Below are 15423 nucleotides of genomic sequence, written 5' to 3' on the forward strand. Positions count from 1 at the left end.
TTACTTTATATTTTAGGTACAAATGTTGAACTTTTTAATCCTTTCCAAATATTTGACAGATGTAAACACAAGTTATTTTATAGATTTGGTTTAATTAAAATAACTGTAAAGAAATAAATACGAAAATTGCACAAATCATTGAGGAGCTTCACCCCTCAACTGAGAACCACCGGGCTCAAGATCAGATAAGTAAAATAAAACTTTATTAATCCTGAAGGAAATTCATTACATTTAAAGCACGCCCTAATAATAATGGAAGATTACTGTGGCGTAAGAGAAGGAGCTCAGGCATTAAGCCTTAAGGGGCAGAAAATGTAATCAACAAAGCAGCAGGACCAATGTGGACTGAATTTATTAGTTTTGAGATTCACACAGTATGACCAGTGTCTTCTTTAATTCTTATGAAGCATTCATGTATAAATCAACCAAAATCCAGTGAAATTCGTTGGATATCATATTAAAACTGTTCTTCACTCAATTTCCCATTTCAACACATTTTCTCAGTAAGAGGCAGTTAAAGGGTATTCAATATAGGCTCTATATACCTACACAAATATACTATGAACTGTGCTTATCCAGTGAAATTCGTTGGATTTTGGTTGCTTTTTTGTGAATGTTCTTAAGAAACTTTTTTTTATTTCTTTTTTTCCCACCAAACACTGTTCAAAAATTTCCACTAATGTTGAAAATGTGGACATCAAAACTTTCACTGTGAAAATATGTATTTCTTTCTACATTTTCAAGCTTTAAAACGGGTCAATTTGCCCTGCAGGACGACACGAGGGTAAAATAGTTCCTAGCCGTCTCCTTTAAATCTTTATGTAAAAACCTAGGCATCACAGTCTGCTTGTTGGCATTAATCCAAAACAACAGTCAAACTGTCAGTGAAGAGGAAGTCAGGCTGCAGTTGATGATCATGCTACAGCTGACTTCTCACTTTTGAGTGAGTCAAAAACAAAAAAAGAACAAAAAAAGAAGAGAGAAAGCTATCAGTGTTAAACTCTGCAGGTCTCTCAGTTTTAAATCAATTACTGTCAGAAGTCCAACAGCCAGACACTCTCTAGTTTCTGTCTGAGACTCTCACATCAGAGAGGAAACTGGTGGATTTCATGCTTCAGTAATTGTTTTACATTTAAAGGGCATATTTTCTGCCAGGCCTGTAATATTTATTAAGAAGTTCAGCCTCTGTGCCAAACTGTCAGAGTTCATTTCATCACCTTTTCACAGACATCACTTCCACCACAGACAACATCCTTTTTTTCATCTCTGTTCCTGTTTTTAAAAACTGAACTCTGCTGAATCTCCAGTTTAGCTTTCATAATGACTCTCTGTGTGTTTTATGGCTCTCATAATGTGAAAATACACACAGGGTTCAATCTGTGGATGTTTTAAGACATACATATATTGTGAAAAATAAAATCTTCTGCAAAAACGACAGATATTATGTAAAATAATAAACAGTCAAACTGTTCAGTACATTTTATACACATATACTAACATTGTTCAGTCGAAAAAAAACCTCCAAAACATAAATGATAAACCTTAGTCTCAGAATGGTTGTATAATCTTCAGAATGACCTAAATATGTTTCATCCAAATTGCAAATTATTTAGAAAATGCTCACAATATATGGACAAAAATATAGGGAACAACTGGTGTTCTTTTATTAAATCTTTCTCAAGCAAATTATATAACAAAAATAGAAAACAAAATGTGAGCAGCCATCTTAAAAATGTGCATATAAATCTTTCTTACGGACAGATGCTTGAGAAAAATTCAATAAATACTGTGGAAAATTATGTACAAGGTGCAATTCTAAAATCTCCAAGATTGGGCCTACAAAAAGAATCAAAAACTGTACCTGGTTTGAGTCTGGCTGCTATAACCTTCAAAGTAGCCTCTCTGTGCAGCGATGCAGCGCTCCGAGCTCCGCTGTCACGCTGCAAACGCTCCCTGGAAGTCCGGTTATGTAAACATGTCAAGCTTCATCTGTGATGGCCGCTGAATCTCCTAAACTGTGTCAAAATGGAGAACCTTCAACTTGAATTTCATTTCAGGGAGGAGGAAGAAGTCACAGGGAGCTAAATCTTTTGAGCAGGGCAGGTGGGGAGTGGAGATTGTGTTGTTGTGGCCAGAAAACCTCACTGTAAATACAATCGGAGCTGCCACATGCGATTGCATCACATTTAAAGTCACTTGCAGCTAATGTTCTCCATCAGATTCCCCAGGACATGCCAACTAGACCTTGGCATCCTGAGGGACTAATTCCTGGTGCAGAACAGTGTGAATGTTGAAGAAAACAACAAGCATTCTCATTCAAGAGGTGGCAGTTTGCAAACATCTTTAGGCCATGGAAGGTCCTATAATGGCACCTTCTTGTCACCCAAAGTGGCCAGACCCTTTATTTTCCTTCTGTCCATTCTCTTCCATTTATTCGACTCTGAGTTGCTGTGGCAGACAGTAGAGTAGTTCATTCCAGATGTTCTGTGGAACATTCCATCAAGACACCGGATGATCCTTGACCCGAAATGAAGCCATTACTGATGCTGACTGCAGCCCAATAACCATCAGACGGCATCTGTGAGGGAAGCTTAAAAAAAAACCTTCAACATCCACATCTTCCTCAATGCCACAAAATTGCCCTGTCAGACTTTTCAAGGGAGCATCAAACATGGGACAATGAAAGGTGGAAGAAAGAGAAAAAACTTTACCTTGACGGTCCTGATGGCTTCCAACGTTACTGGCCTGACTAGGAGATCCCACTGGATATGTTTTCTGTGCAGCACAGTGGAGGAGGCTCCATCATGATCTGGGTTGCTGTTTCCTTCAATGGAACAATGGTATCCTCCTGGTGCTCCTCTTGGAAACTGTGGTTTTTCCAGTGCGAAAATTGTTGCGTCTTCTCCCAACGGTAACGAAGACCCAACTCTGGTCACCAGTGATGTTCCTTCACATAAAAGGGTCAATTATCCAGATAAACACTGACACAAAATGCTGTTCTCTGCTCAAGTTTGAGGTAAACAAAATCACAAATGTGCATCTACAAGTGGCCACAAAAATGTGTGTAAAACAGACCCTGATGTTGATAGAGCAGAGTCCTGATTCGTCTCAGTTACTACCATGGACTGTAAACAAAGATGGACGAACTCTCAGTAACGTCATCCACTGGTCTTCTTTACACCTGTTTTAAAGCTCAGTGGTGATTCCAGCTGCTGCCATCGCAGAAGCCCGTTCTATCTCCAGCTAATCCAAAAGTCAGCAAAGAGGTGAAGGTTTGCAAACATGTTTAAGCCATGGAAGGTCCTATGATGGCACCACAATTATCCTTCCGTCCATTTTCTTCCATTTATCCGACTGAGTTGATGTTCTTATTTCCACCAATGCTTTCCAGTCTCTCCTTGGGGATCCCGATGTGTCCCAGACCTGAGAGATATATAAGCCCTTTCGTAACTTCTGGGTCTACCGTTGCAATTGGAAATGCCCAGAAACCTCCAAAGGAAGTCGCCCAGGAGGCTAATCAGATGTCTGAACCACTTCAACTGGCTACTTTCATTGTGAATGAGCAATAAATCCATGCTTCAATAGATGAAAATCCATTCCAATGCGTGGAACCATAACCTAGTAACCCAGAGCTCATGACCATAGGTACCATAGGTAGAGGATGGAATGACTAGTAAATAAAAAGCTTGACCTTCCAGCTCAGCTCCCTCTACCGCACCCATATTACTTCTGACGCTGCCCATGTCAGCCCTTAATTATGCATTTAAGCCTTAACAAACATTCAGTAGGTGAGTTATATAACAATTCACCACCTGTACAGTTGTCATGAACACGGAAATTCGCTATAAAGACCAAAACCATTTTTTTTAATACAAGATTTTAAATGTGTTCATTTCTGCTGAAAAGTTGCACATTTTAACGTGGGGGTCTATGGCCATTGACTGACTTTTGGAGTCAGCCTCATGTGGCCAATCGAGGAACTGCAGCTGTTTTTGGTACTTCATTTCTCAGCCTCATAGGTTGCCAATTATTTACTGCATGCATATGTTGCACATATACGAGTATACATTCTGATTGCATCTCAGACGTATGCGATTCCACTGAAATAGAGGGCGTACCGTGTCTTTAGATCTAGATTTTTAATAGTTTAAAACACCTCCCCAAAACAAATCCTTCCAGAATTTCCTTCGGCATTAATAAAATTTCATATTATCTTATAAACATCCGTCGTATCCGAAAAATGAACGTCAATTTCAGACAATCCACAACTTAATGCCATTGAAAATTTATTGTGATATCTGATAGTTTACATTAGAGTGAAAACAGACATGTGACATGGCTTTACTAAGACAGAATGCAAAGCAATGTAGTCAAATAAAAAGCATATAATATTCGTTTTTAAATTTAGGAAAAAAAAATAAAACAGGCACAACATATAGCCATTATAAATACAACATGCTTTAGACCTTAAACTGTAGTTTAACAGTCCTAAGAAAAGAACTTGTACAGTCTTTTCCCCTGTATACCCATCTTGCCTTTGATCAGCATCCTTTCAGGTACGTCTTTAGACAGTAACAGAGCTCAAAAAGTAGGTAGCCAGTGTCACAATAAAACAGAATAACAATAAAAAGTAAACAGTTTTCAGCAGCAAATATCTACATTTTTCATCCAGGCTGCTTTGACGCTGTTGAGTTCAGAGAATCAAAACATTCCACAGAAAGACAATGTCATAAGTGACAGGTTTTATACTCTTCGATTTTGGTATAGCAGTTGAATCTCCAGGAGACACTCGGACTCGGTCCCTGGCTTCCTTCCTGCCCACTGACACATGACACTGATGCATTCGATAGAACCTGGTTCTTATTTGGTACACACTGGCGGTGACACTGGCAACTGCTTTTTGTTGGTTCAGCTTAGACTGAATGATCGAAGGGAGAGTATAGAGGCTCTGCAGTTGGGTCACAAATCTCCCAGCAACCACTGCTGGCACCGTCTCAGAGGTACTTTTGGAGAAACTGGCTGTGTGCAGGTAACAGTTAAAGAGGAGTAAAGTCGTACTACTATACTGGATGTGCATTCAGTAACAATGTGAGCAGACATGAGTGGTCTGCTAAGGTAGATGCGTTTCCAAATTTAGCTACCAGTGCTGGTCTCTCTTCCTGTAGGAGTGTGAGAGAAGTAGACCAAGGTGAAGTCAGCAAATGGCAGAGTTCTGATGTTGTTAGCTAATTCAATCAGACAGTGAGGGCTTGTTGATCACATAAAAGCTACATCCCAGTTCAGGAGCTGCAACCTTCGAGGAATCGGCCTCTTGAGAGTGTCTCTTGTTCCAAATCGTATTACCTTCTTTTTACTTTCAGTACATACTGCAGCTGCTCTTACAAAGTATGGACTGTTGCATGCAGTGTGACTGGGACTTCCTCATAATATTAGCTTTAACCGTTTAGCTTACTTATCCGGTGCATCTGTAGTGCGACATGACTCTTGATGTATATGGTGAATCTTAAACTGCTGAGGATTGTGGGTCAGAAAAGCATGTGTTGGGATGTTTTACATCTTTATCTGGCGTGCTACATTGTATGATAATCCGGTTATTGGAACTGAAGGGCAGGCTAACCCCTCATGGTGCATTCAAGTGCTCCTCATCAACTTTGGAAGCTTTAAGATAGTTTCACCACAAGGACTACTCTGTTCTTGTTCAGGAGGTAAAACGAAATGGTGAAAACAAAGCTGCACTGATGAGCACAGGAACTCCAAAGACAGTATATAAAAGATGGAAGTAGCTAAAGCACCACTTGTCATTCACAATATACCCTGTATTATCGCCTGTTTTCCTCCACATGGGACCATAATTTTAAAAAATGGACACCATGCTGTATTAAAGGAGACTTGAATCTACTGACTGAACTCGTTAGGAAAATGTTTACTGAGATAACAGATCAGGTAAGAAGTCAGGCCATTTGCTCATAAATTTCGATACAATCCAACTTCTGTTTTAAACCAGAAGAGTCGCCCTCTGCTGGCTGTTCGAAAGAATGCAGATTTAAGTTAATTCTGTTTTGGTTTCACAGTTGAGATCTTGAGATTACATCCATCTTTTATAAACAGCCTAGAATCAAAATGGTCACATCACGTTTCCTGATTTATTTAAAATTTGCTGTAGACCACTTGAATGCATCAGTAATGTAACTTAAGGCTGGAAAGCTTCAAAATACTCTTGGGCCGAATGTTTTAAACCAGGTTCTGACCACACCCAGAAGTCATGTCATGGTGTGCTGACATACTCTGGATTACCCTTAAGTCTTGATTATACTATCTTGCGGAGATGCACACGGACATGTAGCTGTACTACTTTGTGGTGCGTTTGGAGGAGTTTAACCCTGTACATGTGCAGTAGATTGGCATCTACGTATTAGGCACATGTACACCACTGCTGTTTAAGCATAGCAGTTGTGCAAATATAAAATTTTGGATGTCCACAGAGAGGCCTGCAGACTTCAGCAGATAGTAAAATTTATGTTACTCAAACCCTATGTAAATGTGTATAACACTGGTCTTAAACATCACTGCAGCCAGGAGAGAAGTTAAAGACATTCAGCTGCGTATAAGTTTCTCTTTAAACAGTCATGTAGAGGTTTTTAAAAAAAGAGCTCCACCGAACGACGGCTGCATCTAAGGGTGTCTTGTTTCAATGGGGGTCTTGGAAGTCAAAGGGATGCAGTCCCAGAACTGGAATGTCACAGCTAATGTCATATAATATCAGAACACCACATTAGGAAACAAACAGTTAATTTTTGGATAAATCCAGCACAGAAATGAAACGTTCTTAAGAAATACAATCAGATATTTACAGCCAGTGTTGCCAAAAACTAGTGACCCCTAATATGGCTGCCACAGGGTGCGTTTTATCGCCTGAAAGCCCTCAATACAGGAGACACTGACTGTGGTGGCAAAAAGGTCTTGGTAAAAGGCTCTCCCTGCGACATGGTGGGAGATTCCAGCTCGCCCTCGACGTCTACATGGCTCAGCAGAGACCTAAACACTGGCCCTCTAACAGGCCCTCACCACACAAGCTAAATAAACAAGCTAAGAGAAACAAACAAACAAAACCGGGATAAAATCACTTCCAAACAAACTAACCTGGCTCTCGACCTTACAGATCACTGGGAGAGACAGTGAAACCAAACAGTTGCGAAAGAACGAAAGAAAGAAAACAACAGGAAAACCTAAACAAACAAAACCAGGAGAAAAAAAAGAGAAATAAAACTGAGGAAAAGAAAGTAAACATTCACTTTTGTGTGCAGGCGCGCATGTGGGCTAATACACATGCATGTATGCACACACACATACAGACACACAGCCAGAGGTACAGTGAACAAAAGTGCTTCAAGTTGGGGAAGTAAAAGAACTAACCCAGTAGAAATACGTATAAAACCTTAAATATGTTACTTTATGTACAAAAACTGTAACACGGGCCAATATCTCAGCTGTTTATGTATTTATATTTTCAAGTAGGTATCACTGCTAACTATTAAGGGTTTGCATTGTCATAGTTTTTAGGATAAAAGGTCGTGTGATCTGACTGACCTTGCCGGCAAAGTAATCAATCACTGCTGATTTTTAAATCTCTCCCATCCCACCCTGCCCCGCCTTGACCTGCTGCCATCTTTTTAATCCTTCCAATAAAAACTCAAACAAGCCCCGGGCATACCTAAACCTCTTCCTCTGAGAAATAATATACTGAATATCCATCTGTTTTTGCACCTCTAAATCTTAACATAGAAAATATATGCGCGTATGTATACTCACTCTCTGTTATCCGGGGAAAAAAAAGAAGGGCAGACAGAGCTCATTGAGGATTTTGGTGAAGAACATGATTTTCGAGGGCCGCTTTGAACCAGAAGGGGGGGAAGACACATTGGTTCACGTGAAGATTTTTTTTCAGCGTTATGCACTGCACAACAGAAGAAAAAAAAGAAAGACGGGGAGGCCGTTCATGTTTTGAAGAGGCACAAGATTCATACGGCTTAGAGGCAAATCCACAAAGAGACAATTCATACGCTCTAAGAGAGAGAGGGACATAAAGTGCAAAAGATCTATGAGAGCGGGAAGAAATAGCGGGAAGAAAATGGCGGGATTTCTAGGGTAGCAGCAAAGAATCACAAACTAACAAAAACCCAACAAAATTACATAGAATCATCCAACAGATGGCTACTAAACACACTACGGAGACGACGAAACCCTCAAACCGTCATCCAGCTTTCTTCCAACAATCATCCGTGAGAAGGCCATTAAAAAACGGACGAGAAACTTTAGTTTTTGCCTCTAAACCGACGTGAACCAAAGGCCTCCGCAAAGTGCAAACGAAGTAGCATCGTTCAAGTTCAAGCCACTGTGTAATGCGTGACCACACAATGCATATATACACACAGTAATATGCATATATACATGTGCATGACAGCAAACATATATATTCATATATATATAGAAACCATGTTCCAATATCTACGTACTACGAACATTTTCATAGTATTTATGGATATGTAATCATAGCATGTGTATTTATATTCATATGTGTCTCTTACTGTGTCGTTACTAGACAATAGGATAATACAGCCTGTCATAGTGTTTTATGACATGTGGACACTGATGTAAGGTTCCCCAGTCTAGAAACTATTCCTGCTTCTCTTCCTGTCTCTTCCACTTATTGTACTGTTGCAAAATGGGACCAGCCACAATCGCAATTAGCCAAGCACTACAAATATTCATATATTTATAAATTCATACTTATATATAGATATATGTATATTATGTATATATCCATTTATGTCAAACCAATACTAGGTGCTGCTTTCAATGCTTTTTGGGTGCTGAAAAGTACCAGAAGGAGAGTGGGGGGAATAAAGAAAATCCACAAGAAAGGAAAAAAGGATAAAAACAGAGGAAAATATCAGGTATAAAATTCCACATTACTGCACTCTCATCCTTTGCCACTAAAAAAAAAAATAAAGTAAGATGCTGCTACATATTCGTAACTACGATAAACTCCCTTTCCCCTCCCCTCCTCACCCATCCCTGATTGCTCATTTGGACATTAGCAAAGAAAAGCATGCTCAGCTATAGGCAGAGATACACCAAGCCAAAAATAAACAAAATGTGACAGACTCGACAGGGAAAAAAAATGCTAACCAGTAACATCCATCTGCCATCAAACCAAAACCTTACCAAACCCAGAAGTTAAAACTAGAGCAAATGAACAAAACATCCAAATAATCAGCAAAGTCTTCTGTTTCGCCGGACGAGCGAAGTAACGAAAACAAAGGTATGTTCTTTCAGTGAAGTCTCTCGCCGTTCGCATAGTGGTCGCCATATCACCACAATCACTTGAAAGCGTGGCTCGGTGGGGCGGAGGGGTGAGAGTGGAGGGTGGAGGCCGGGGGCTCAAACCCAAAAGCTCCAAAACACACAATCTTCAAAGTAACGACGGGACTCCTGTGACGTGATTTTTGCAAGAGTTGCTCCACTTCCTGTTTGTCGTTTTTTAACGCCCGTTCACGATGAGCCGGTGGGGGTGTGCACGTGAAGGAGGTGAGGGGGAGGTGAGTGGAGGTTTGTTTTCCTTTTTCTAAGGGGAGTCAGAGTGGTGGTGGTGGTGGTGGTAGGGAAGGGGTCGGGGTGGTCGATGGTTGTCGCTCCACGCAGTTCAGTAAAGAGCATTCCAAGGTCAGAAAAAAAAAAGGAGCCCGGCCAGAGCGTCACTCCCACCCGTTATCCTTGATCATGTGAGCCAGCTCGATGATGAACTTTCCCTCTTTGTACTTTTGACTGCTCTCAAACGCATGCTCCTGAAAACACACCAAGAAAGAGAGAAAAACGTAAGTGTTTGACTGATACTGAGGTAAAAACTGAAGATTGAGACAACAATACACAGGCTAACAATCACATAAAACATGAAAAATGTGATTAAGGATGTGATCAAAAAGTTCCAGGACTGGTTATGCTGCATGTGAATGAAGCATGGCAGTTGTGACATGCATGTTACATGTGCGAGCAGTAACTTCCATGAGCCAGCAGACCATTTTATTATCAACATCAACCCCTTTGTTACACATTAGGGATGTTGGTCTCAATTCAATTCAAGTCATTTAATACTTGCCCATACCATTTTCCAAGCTAATAGACCCTTTAAGTATTATAGATTAGCTGTAGTACCTGGTTCCTCATGTTGACTAGAGGAGGTGGGTACTTCCATTTGCGCATGGAGAGAGCATTACTGAAGTTTAGCTAGTAAAGGGGCACCATGATAGAGACTGCCAGACCTAATGTGAACTAGTACTCGTATTAACCTTTTACGCAGAGTTGGCTCAGAACTGATGGGCACCATGTCAAAAAGGTTGTCAGTGTGGTTGCATTTTGTTAAAAATAGACTGGCAAACAATCCAGTTAAAACTTTGCTCAACAGGCAACAGCAGTGATCTAAAACAGCAGTTAACTTGTCTATGGTATATTCATAAGTAGTTACTGTCCTGCTTTCACCAGTTGACAGTTATTGTGATCTGTTGGTATCATTTCAGGGTTCAAATTATTTAATATGCGACAAATATCAGCTTTAAATGTTTGCAATTCATTTAGGCTAATAAGGCTAGCAGGTAGACTGTGCTGTGGTCCATTTATTTCATGCAGACAGAGAAACGTGGTCAATCGATTGCTTTAAGAGTAGGTATAGTTTCAGCTGATCAAGACTTTCTTTAGTAGACTGCAGATCTAATAATGACAGATGATTTTACACTTTGTTTGACGTACGTTCGCAAGAGATGAGCTTCAAAAGGATTGTCAGTCAACAACTAAGCAACAGTCTTCTACAGCAATTAGGATTCTCAGCTGTTATAAAACTTCAAACACATACACTATCATTCAAAGGTTTGGGGTTTTCTAATCATCAATGAGCCTTTCAACACCATTAGCTAACACAATGTAGCATTAGAACACAGGAGTGATGGTTGCTGGAAATGTTCCTCTGTACCCCTATGGAGATATTCCATTAAACATTTCCAGCTAGAATAGTCATTTACCACATTAACAATGTCTAGACTGGATTTCTGATCGATTTAATGTCATCTTTATAGGAAAAAAAATGCTTTTCTTTCCAAAACAAGGACATTTCTGACTGATCCCAAACTTTTAAACGAAAGGATACAGCTTCATGACAACTAAACAAACTCCGTTTACTGAGAAAGACTGTTGGACGTGCTTGAAAGCTGTTAAACTGAACCTTGAGTTCAGACTGTTGTGAACTTTTTTCTGTAAACTAGTTCTTATCCTTCACCTCCTCAACTTTCCTGTAGACAATAACATGAAGTTTAAAAGGAATCAGGTTGAAATATTTGCGTGTTTACGACTGACGCCGAAACTGTATTTTGTGCTGAAGGTCAACAAGTTATTGTATCATTTCTCCCACGTGGAGAACCTTGACTGTCTGATATTCTCAGACTGTGAAATGTTGCTTCAGTCTTCAAAAGGTGCTGGAGATGCTTTTAAGTAAATTATGGAGGAAACCTACAACACTGCGGAGGAGGCAAACATCATATGAAAGAAGCATACAGCAACTCAAACACCAACGGGAGGTGTAGATGTACAGTACATTCATGTAGCCTCATTATTATCTGAGAACAGCAGGGTTTCTGGAGAGAAGAACACGAGAACAGAAAACGGTTTCCTCTAGCGACCAAATCACTTTCTTTCAAGCGTCTAAACTTCACCGCTGACAGTACATCTCATTAGATGCTGTATGATTTCCGGCGTATGTCTCTTCCTGCTGAGCTCCAGGAGATTCATGAGGGTCTTTGTTGTTATTTGCTCAGGCTGCTTTGCCTTGTAAACCAGCTCTGCTTTCCTTTTCTGTGCTCGCGGCGCCTTTCTGACAATCTCTAATTGTTTTTGACACTAAAGGAGCAGCTTTAAGTGAGTTCCTGTGCCTATACTTTGTTCAGTTATTTTACACCCTTCCAGTCTTTTCAGACAATTACTAGGACGAGCCTCTTCAAAATGGCCTGACATTTAATCACTGTAGACTCTCGGAGGTACCAGTCTGGCTGTCTGCAGCCAACCTTTCGGCACTGTAATTAGCTTGCGCGCTAGGATACCACACGGTGTTCAATCTCTGAGCCCGAAAACAAACGTGAGCAAAAAACGTCGTCACCGTGACTTTAATGAGCAATGTTTTAATGAGAGAGACTTTGCTCTTTCGACCTGTAATGCCGTAATTTGTCCCCGTGAAAGAAAAAGAAAAACCACACAGTTGCACAACGTCGTGGGAACAGACCGAGGTGGTGCTTTGTGAAAGATGGGGAGGGTCAAAGGTGTAAGCTTGAGGATACTCACATATTTCCAGCCCAGGGTGGTTTTACAGTTTTCACAGTAGATATCAGCCACAGCATGTAAACCTGTGAGGAGAACCCGCTCCTCAGCTGGCCCGCAGCCGACATTCACCCTAGAAACGAGACAGCAAGTGGAGAAAAGGTCATGGAGGTCAGAGGAGGAACAGCAGGTTTAAAGTGAAGGTACAGCCTCTAAAAACTGGATAAAACCCCCGAAATGGAACCAAAATGAATGGAAATACCAACCAAATGCAATGACGGCTTTCCAATGCGAGAACTTGGAGCAGGTGCGAAGTGGTGCAAACATTTACAGGAACATCTCCTCAATTAGTCTTTCTGTTTCCATTGTGGTGTAGATTTATGATGGCATCAATATTAGCTCTGACCGCACCACAACAACAGTAGATAGTAGGCTTATGTTAGTATATATGGAGAAATTTATACTGATGACAACGCTGCTACTTGTTGGGGACATGCTTAAGTCCCCAACTACAGATTTAACTAATCAGCGCCGTCTTCCTCGAGTTAAGCCCTCAAGTGGGTTTAAATGGCTTCTTGCCTTTAATAAAATATGGCTGACATTTCACCATTTATCAGAGTCACAAAATTGTGAAAACAGAAAAGATTGTTGGATTTTTGACTTTCTGAAAGATAGTGTTCTGTAACGTACTGTTTCGTCAGGAAAATTACCTAAATCAAAGCTTAAAATCAGAAATTATTCTGTCAAAAATCACTTTATTCTACATGTTTTGCATATTGCGAACATATTTTTAGCCAGCAGTTTGGCCAAAAAGTCCCAGAATTTTTGCCATGGGACTGTTGGTCGCAACATAATCAGTCATGGTTTCTCAGATGGTGTATTTTTGGCTACATATACACTACCATTCAAAAGTTTGGGGTCACCCAAAAAATTTCATGTTTTCCATGAAAATTCACACTTTTATTCATGTGCTAACATAACTGCACAAGGGTTTTCTAATCATCAATGAGTCTTTCAACAGCATTAGCTAACACAATGTAGCATTAGAACACAGGAGTGATGGTTGCTGGAAATGTTCCTCTGTACCCCTATGGAGATATTCCATTAAAAACTTGCAGCTAGAATAGTCATTTTACCACATTAACAATGTCTAGACTGGATTTATGATTAATTAAATGGTATCGTCATTGGAAAAAAAAACTTCTTTTCTTTCAACAATAGGCATCCCAAGCTTTTGAACGGTAGTGTAAATACTCGATAACTTTCCTTCTTACTCATCATTATTCCACTCCTCTCGCCTGCTGAGCATCTTTTGAGTGACGTTTTAATTAGGAGGACGTGTCACAACAAATAAACTCACTGAACTTCCACAGAAACGATCATTACATGTAAACAATCTACCTGCAGACGGCTGCAGAACTTTCCCCCGCACGTAGCTGTTTGTAGCCCAAATGTCTTTCTACGTGTAAACACCACTGTTCACCGGCTGCTTTCACACAGTTTGAAATGATTTATTCAGACTGTTGAGGGCCACCGAGGGCGTCTTTCGTTCAATTCGCTGTGGCAGGTGAGAACAATGTAATCCAGCAGGGTCGGGTGGCACAAGCTGTTGCACACCGACACCTAAAATGTCTCGGGGCCTCTGGAGGAGGAGGTCGTCTGTGTGCTTCATTAAGACTGAGAGCCGAGGCCCAAAAACCAACCAAGCAAGAAATAAACCGCTAAACGTTCTTGGCTGTGAAGAGATGGACGTAAACCGGCCGTTTCTGGAGCACAAAACGAGCACATTTCATCTGTTTACCAGCAAGCAGCGATTTGGGGTTTTTTTCCAGTCAGAAGATGTTTAAATGAAAAGCTGAAAACTGCACCTGAATTTCCGTGACTGTATTTGAAAGCCTCATTACGTCCTGATTCATACACAGTGTGTGATCCGTCTGTTGAACTGCAAACCACCAAATCTGTGCCTCCAAACTGGAACTAAATGCTTTTTGCAGCTGTTTTGCTTCGAGCGTTTCTACCTAAAATGTTTGGAATGAATATTATTCTCTGAATGCAGCAGAGGCCACCTAAAGGAGGTCGTCAACACTGGGTTTGGTTTAATTTGCATGCAGTCAAACACCAAACTTTATGTACACATCATGCTAACAACATTAGCTGCAGCGTTGCACTCTTAAAACACGGATGTATGGAAGAACTACCAACAATTATTCAATAAATCAATCAGTTGTTGACTATTAAATTCATCACCAACTATTCTGATGATTGAATATACAGTTTGAGGTATTTTTCAAACCAACAAAATCTATTCTTTTCTGATTGCAGCTTCGTAAATGTCTCTTTCCTCCTCCATGAGAATTTACTGAATATTTTTGGGTTGCTGACAAAAATATTTGTGGTCTTAGGTTTTGGTAAATCAGCATCATTCATCAACAGCTAATTGATTAATTGAGAAATGATATTAACTGTTAGTAAGCTAATATTTGAAAGATGGATTGGGTTTTCCCAAATGGAAATATTATTATCACTACAAAATAACAATTTTATTACAACATATAGAGAGAATTTTTTCTTTTCTTTTCTTTTCTTTTTACAATTAATGGTAATATTGCCATCATTCCAACAGTGGATTAATGACAATATTATCATAAGAATAAGCATTTTTTATTGTCATTTAAAAAAATTACTGATGATTAAAACAAATGTAAAAAACTGGTTAGACGTCACAGGGAACAGCCAATCATTGCTGACAAATAAAGTAGAAAAGCTAGACGAGGAACAAAATGAGAAAAATGACACAAACAATACGAAACAAAAGGAAAAAAATTAGACCAAAAGTTCCAAATGGACAAAAAAAATGGTCAAATGACAAAAACAAGACAAAAACTTACACAAATGGCACAAATAAAAAGAATGACAAAAGCGAGAAAGGAAACGACAAAAAAAACTAGACAACATGAGCGAGACAAAAAAAACCAACACAAAAACAACGGTAAAACCCCACAAAATGACATAAATAAGATAAAAATCACACATGAGACAAAAAAGAAACGCAAAACAATAAAAACA

The 15423-nt window shown here is 39.8% G+C and overlaps 1 protein-coding gene across 2 annotated transcripts in view; it reads right to left on the reverse strand.

The window, feature by feature from the left end:
- Positions 1-4269: 4269 nt before the first annotated feature.
- Positions 4270-15423, reverse strand: part of ypel1 (yippee-like 1) — a 38796-nt gene continuing 27642 nt past the window's right edge. For both annotated transcript variants that reach the window (XM_022202591.2, XM_022202593.2), the window contains exons 4-5: positions 12382-12490; positions 4270-9845 (exon numbers count right to left, since the gene is read on the reverse strand). In XM_022202591.2, the coding sequence (XP_022058283.1) occupies positions 9756-9845; positions 12382-12490 (199 nt within the window). In that variant the 3' untranslated portion in view covers positions 4270-9755. The remainder of the gene's footprint in view (positions 9846-12381; positions 12491-15423) is intronic.

This window comes from Acanthochromis polyacanthus, chromosome 7 (assembly GCF_021347895.1).
Source record: "Acanthochromis polyacanthus isolate Apoly-LR-REF ecotype Palm Island chromosome 7, KAUST_Apoly_ChrSc, whole genome shotgun sequence".
Classification (NCBI taxonomy): Eukaryota; Metazoa; Chordata; class Actinopteri; family Pomacentridae; genus Acanthochromis; species Acanthochromis polyacanthus.